Source organism: Hemitrygon akajei, chromosome 7 (assembly GCF_048418815.1).
Source record: "Hemitrygon akajei chromosome 7, sHemAka1.3, whole genome shotgun sequence".
In the NCBI taxonomy this organism is placed as follows: Eukaryota; Metazoa; Chordata; class Chondrichthyes; order Myliobatiformes; family Dasyatidae; genus Hemitrygon; species Hemitrygon akajei.
The window spans coordinates 15879196-15885810 of NC_133130.1; the positions used below are offsets into that span (position 1 = coordinate 15879196).

Sequence of the window (6615 nt, forward strand, 5' to 3'; positions counted from 1 at the left end):
TCATTGCAACAGACAGCAGTGGAGGCCAAATCACTGGATATATTTAAAGCATGAAGGAGGTGTGGGATGGGATGAAGATCATCACCGGATGCGGTGCAAAGCGGAGGGCGAACATAAGTGGAGATGTGGAGAAAGCGAACCAGCTGAACAACTTCTTCAACAGGTTCGACAGCTCAATCTCATCCTCACCGCAGAAATCCACACCAGGCTTACTTCCCTCACAGGAAAATAGCCACTCACAGGAGACCTTGCCCACGCCCAGGATTACGGCTGCACAAGTGGAAGGTCAACTGAGGAAGATCTGTACCAGCAAGGCGGCTGGACTGGATGGAGTTTCCCCACGATTACTGAGGGCCTGTGCGACTGAGCTGGGAGAACCACTACAGCGCATCTTCAACATGAGCCTGGAGCAGAGAAGAGTACCCAGACAGTGGAAAACATCCTGTATTGTCCCAGTACCGAAGAAACCACAACCAAAGGAGTTGAATGACTTCAGACCTGTTGCCTTGACGTCGCACGTGATGAAGACCATGGAGCGGCTGATAATACAGAATCTGAGGCCACAAACCAGGCACGCCCAGGATCCTCTTCAGTTTGCGTATAAGGAGAAGGTGGGAGTGGAGGATGCTATCACGTATTTGCTGCACAAATCACTCTCTCACCTAGAGGGGGTCAGTTGTGCTGTGAGGATTACATTCCTTGACTTCTCTAGTGCCTTTAACACCATCCAGCCCAAGATCTTAAGGCACAAACTAACGGAGATGGGAGTAGACTCTCACATGGTGGATTGGATAGTGGACTACTTGACAGATAGACCTCAGTATGTGCGGTTGGGAGACTGTAGGTCTGACACGGTGGTCAGCAGCACAGGGGCGCCGCAGGGAACCGTACTCTCTCCGGTCCTGTTCACCTGTACACATCAGACTTCCAATATAACTCAGAGTCCTGCCATGTGCAGAAGTTCGCTGATGACACGGCCATAGTGGGGTGTGTCAGGAATGGACAGGAGGAGGAGTATAGGAAACTGATACAGGACTTTGTGATATGGTGCAACTCAAACTACCTGCGTCTCAATATCACCAAGACCAAGGAGATGGTGGTGGACTTTAGGAGATCTAGGCCTCATATGGAGCCAGTGATCATTAATGGAGAATGTGTGGAGCAGGTTAAGACCTACAAGTATCTGGGAGTACAGTTAGATGAGAAGCTAGACTGGACTGCCAACACAGATGCCTTGTGCAGGAAGGCACAGAGTCGAATGTACTTCCTAAGAAGGTTGGCGTCATTCAATGTCTGTAGTGAGATGCTGAAGATGTTCTATAGGTCAGTTGTGGAGAGCGCCCTCTTCTTTGTGGTGGCGTGTTGGGGAGGAAGCATTAAGAAGAGGGACGCCTCACGTCTTAATAAGCTGGTAAGGAATGCGGGCTCTGTCGTGGGCAAAGTACTGGAGAGTTTAACATCGGTAGCTGAGCGAAGGGCGCTGAGTAGGCTATGGTCAATTATGGATAACTCTGAACATCCTCTACATAGCACCATCCAGAGACAGAGAAGCAGTTTCAGCGACAGGTTACTATCGATGCAATGCTCCTCAGACAGGATGAAGAGTTCAATACTCCCCAATGCCATTAGGCTTTACAATTCTACCGCCAGGACTTAAGAACTTTTTAAAGCTATTATTAATGCTTTTTGAGATGGTGATTTAGATGCATATCATATTTTTTTTTTACTGAGTTAAGTATTGTATGTAATGGGACATTGGAAAAAAGTTGAATTTCCCCATGGGGATGAATAAAGTATCTATCTATCTATCTATCAGAGGTTGATGGGCGAAATGGCCTCATTCAGCTCCTAGGTCTTAAGGTCTAAAAGTCGGAAAAGTCATGTCGCAGTTGTAAAAACGTTTGGTGTACTGTGTGTAATATTGGTCACCACATTACAAGGAGGATGTGGAAGCTTTGGACAGACATAGATCGGTAGCTAGCATCTTTTTCCCAGGTGGAAATGTCAAATTCTGGAGGGCATTGTTTTAAGCAGAGAGGAGGAAAGTTTAAAGGACATAGCTTTCAAGTGAACTGAGAAAAATATAGGGCAGATGTCAAAGGTACATTCTTTACACACAGAGAGTGGAACACCCTGCCAGGGTTGGTGGTGGGGACAGATATATTAGGGAAATTTAAGACACTCTTAGATAGGCACATGGATAATAGAACAATGGATCTTAGAGTAGGTTAAAAGGTTCTGCACCTGAACCGGATGTGGGGTAAAGATATGTCACTGCCAAAGGAATGGCGCTCTTACCCTCTGCTCACCTGCAGGTCACCCTTGCATCCTTGGGCTAAGCACCCCTCGCCCCCCAACTCCAATCAGGGTCACATGATGCCATGGGCACATGAGCAGCCGGTGCATATCACAAGTCCTGGTTATATGACCAATGAGGCCATGCAGACAGACAATCTAAATGATAATGGCTGGAGTCACCCATCTTGTAAAGACACGGCCCAGAAGGCAATGGCAAACCACTTCTGCAGAAAAATTTGCCAAGAGCAATCATGGTTACGGAGACCATGATCCCCCATATTATGTGATGAGGCATGTAGCACTGATGATGATAAACTGTTTACATTTCTACAAGGTGTCAGCACAGAGTGTGGCTGGCTGGTGTCTGGAATGTAGGTGAGGTGGGGAAAGTTGACACATTAGCAGTGTTTAGGTAGGTGCATGAACAGGCAGGAAATGGAGGGATATGGACTATGTGCAGGCGGCTGGGATTAGTATACATTTCCATCATGGTACGAATAGGTCTAGAGGGCTGAAGGGCCTGTTACTCGGCGATACTATTCTACTTTCTATTGCAGCAGTGACTAAATACAAGACCACACAATGCTTTGGGATGCCCCGTGTTTAATACAGATCAGTAATGCAGATTAATGCAATCCATCTCCCTTTCCTGTTGCAGTGTATCGGTGGATACCGAGCTGAGGAGGCTGTGGAGCTGTTAAAGACTTTCTACAAAGCTGAAAACCCCAATGGTTTGTATTTCCTAATTAGATTACATAAAGATAAGTTTTATTTGTTACATGTACATCACCACACTTCCGACATCAACATAGCATGCCCACAATTCTCTAGCCCTAGCCCTAATCAGAATGTGGGAGGAAACCGGAGCACTCAGTGGAAACCCGTGCGGTGATAGCCGGTTGGTCAAACTCTTTGCAGACAGTGGTGGGAACTGAGCGCTGACACTGACCGCTGCTCATTCCCGCGGCCCACCGTTTATGCGTCATCCTCCGTGCAATGTTTAGATGCTTGAATAAAACCAGCTGTGCTTTAATTTTTAAAAATTTCTTTCTCCAATATACAGCACCAAAATCAAAAGTACGGAAGAAGATATAATGCCTGCCTCATCAACCCCACATTTATAGAGCACGTGGCACAGCGCTCGGTGGGTTGAGAGACAATCGCGGTGTTTAACGTGAACTTACTGGATGGAAGAAGTGCGTGGCATTCGACTGAGTCAAGACAGAATAAGAGCAATAACAGCAATTATAGGCAGCATCAGAATATCTCGGAGCCTGTTTCCCTGTCTGGTTAGCAGCCTCGCCCTTCCAGTCAGCCCGCCCATTCTGACAGTTTAACGGGATCTCCTTCCTGTGACACTCCTGCGGAATTCAATACCTACCCTCTGCCTTCTGGTCGGGAATGAGAATCTAAACGTCTGCGGGGGTGTAGGGGTGCCAGGTATGAACATGTTCCCCACCACTTTGATTTGGGTGTATCACAGCTCCCAAATCATCCAAATGTAAACATTATTTCTTCAGTATCATTCATAAATTACAATGTTCATCAAAATAGCCTTCCTAAATGAAAGTATTGAGTACAGGAAATGGGATGTTAGGTTAAAGTTGTGTCAGACTTTGGTGAGGCCTAATTTGGAGAGTTATGTGCAGTTTTGGATACCTTCCTACAGGAAAGATGTAAATACGTTTGAAAGAATGGAGAGGATATTTACAAGGACGTTGCTGTGTGTGGAGGACCTAGTTATAAGGTAAGATTGAATAGGTCAGGACTTTATTCCTTGGAAAATGGAGATTGAGGGGAGATTTGAAAGAGGTATTCAAAATTATGAGGGGTATAGATAGGTCAAATGCAAGCAGGCTTTTTTTTACTGAGTTTGAGTGAGACTACAACTATGTATCATGGGTTAAGGGTGAAAGGTGAAATGTTTAAGAGGAACATGAGGGGAAGCTTCTTCACTAGGAAAGGGGAGAAAACGTGGAATGACCTGTCAGCATAAGTGTGAGCTCAATTTCATTGTTTAAGCGCATTTTAGATTGGTACATGGAAGGGTGAGGTATGGAGGGCTATGGTCCGGGTGTATGTTGATGGAACTAGGCAGTTTTAGTAGTTCAGCATGGCCCGAAGGACCTGTTTTTTTGCTGTACTTTTCTGTCACTGTATAACTCTATGGCAAGTGAACAAAACATTTCCCTAAGTGTATCATATTGTGCGTAGGCCACCTAAACAAAATATATCACAAACACAAGGGTAGATGGTCACAATTAGGCCCTTTTGTAGGGCGTACACTACACTCTAACTTAATAGATTGCAGCTCCTCATGGACACGAGATTTTGCAGATGCTGGAAATCTTGATCAACACACATAAAATGCTGGGGGATCTCAGCAGGTCAGGCAGCATCTATGAAGGAAAATGAACAGTCGACGTTTCGTCCTGAAACTCTCATCAGGATTGGATAAAAACATACCACTTTGGATAAAGAAGGAAGACGTACTAATTCATAATGTGATAATTTATCATAACAGCAGTGGCTTAGACAACCAGGCACTGAGCCTTGAGGAATTTGGCTCGTTCACCCACTGAGTATTCCTCCACTTTTGGCCTCTTGGTATTCCCTTCTTTTAATCCCTCAACCACTGGCAAGGCCTTACATATGGAATTCCTTTCTCTCTCTCTCATTCCTCTTTGAGAGGATTCTTTAAGCTTCATCCTAATCAAGCTTTTAGGTCCTCTACTCTAATCCACTCTTGCAGTTTGATTACCAATCCTGCTCAAATACACTCCTTGTGATATATTGCTCACGTACGTTGAGCGTGCATAATAAGTGCAAGTGACTGTTGCTTTGTGGGTGCAAGGGAAGGTAGGGAGGAGTGCAAAGTACAAAGTAAATTTATTATCGAAGTATGTTTATGTTAGCATCTTCGACCCTGAGATTCATTTCATTGTAGACATTTGCGGGAGGAAAAAGAAATATAATTAAATTTACAAAAAAAATACATGTACAGACAGAGACTGACAAACAACCAATGTGTAAAGAAGACAAACTGTGCAAATAAAAAAATACTGAGAACTTGAGTTGTGAAGAATCCTTGAAAGTGTCAGAATCTGTTCAGAGTTGTGGTGAGTGAAGGTATCCACACCGGTTTAGGAACCTGATGGCTGAAGGGTAATAACTGTTCCTGAATCTGGTGGTGTGGGACCTAAGGCTCTTGTAGCTCCTGCCCTGATGGTCCCAGCGAGAAGGGAGCATTGCCTGGATGGTTGGGGTCTTTGATGGTGGATGCTGCTTTCTTGTGTCAGAGCTCCTTTTAGGTGTGTTCATTAGTGAGGAGGGCTCTGCCCAGGATGCAAGTTACACATGTAGTCTTGGACCTGAGATTGGCCAGGGTGGGCACACTGCAGAGGAATGGTGCATAGAAGACCCACCAGGATGTTGTCTAAGATGAAGTATTTCAGTCACGAGGGGTTGCTTTCCTTGAAGTAGATGAGGCTGAGAAATATGATAGAGGTTTAGAAAGTTATGAGATGTGGATAGGATAGACGGTAAGAAACATTCAGGAAGGCAAAGTCTAGGAACCACAGACCAGTCCTCATTGAGGGATCAGCGATGGAAAGGGTGAGCAGTTTTAAAGTTCCTGGGTGTCAGCATCCCTCCTGGGTCCAACATATTGATGTAATCAGAAGACAACAGCTATATTTCATTAGGAGTTTGAGGAGATTTGGTATGTCACCAAAGACACTCGTAAATGTCTACAGATGTAATGTGGAGAGCAGTCTAACTGGTAGTATCACTGCCTGGAGTGGCACCGCGCAGGATCAGAAAAAGCTGCAGGATGTTGTAAACTCAGCCAGTTTCATCGTGGGCACTAGCCTCCCCAGCATCGAGGAAATCTTCAAAAGGCAATTCATTAAAAAGGCAGCATCCATCATTAAAGCTGCCCTTTTCTGATTGCTACCATCAAGGAGGAGGTACCTGAGCCTGAAAACATACAGTCAGGAACAGCTTCCCCTCTGCCATCAGATTTCGGAATGGACAATGAACCCATGAATTCGACTCACTAATTTTTTATTTGCTCTCTTTTTTGCACTACTTACTTAATTTAATGTATATATATACACATTTCTTTTTGTAATGTATATTTTTCTATATTGCAATATTCTGCTGCCACAAAACAACACATTTCACAACATACGCCGGTGATATTAAACCTGATTCTTATTCTGAACATTGTGCCATAGCAGTGGTGTATAAAACTGGAGGGTATTGGCTTAAGGTAAAAGCCAAGTGATCTGAAAGAACTTTCTCATCCAGAGTGTG

General features: G+C 44.7%; 1 protein-coding gene across 2 annotated transcripts in view; it reads left to right on the plus strand.

Moving 5' to 3' along the window:
* Positions 1-5369, plus strand: part of adat2 (adenosine deaminase tRNA specific 2) — a 74017-nt gene extending 68648 nt beyond the window's left edge. For both annotated transcript variants that reach the window (XM_073050427.1, XM_073050424.1), the window contains 2 exons: positions 2957-3029; positions 3362-5369. In XM_073050427.1, coding sequence (XP_072906528.1) covers positions 2957-3029; positions 3362-3393 — 105 coding nt within the window. In that variant the 3' untranslated portion in view covers positions 3394-5369. The remainder of the gene's footprint in view (positions 1-2956; positions 3030-3361) is intronic.
* The last annotated feature ends 1246 nt before the right edge of the window (positions 5370-6615 follow it).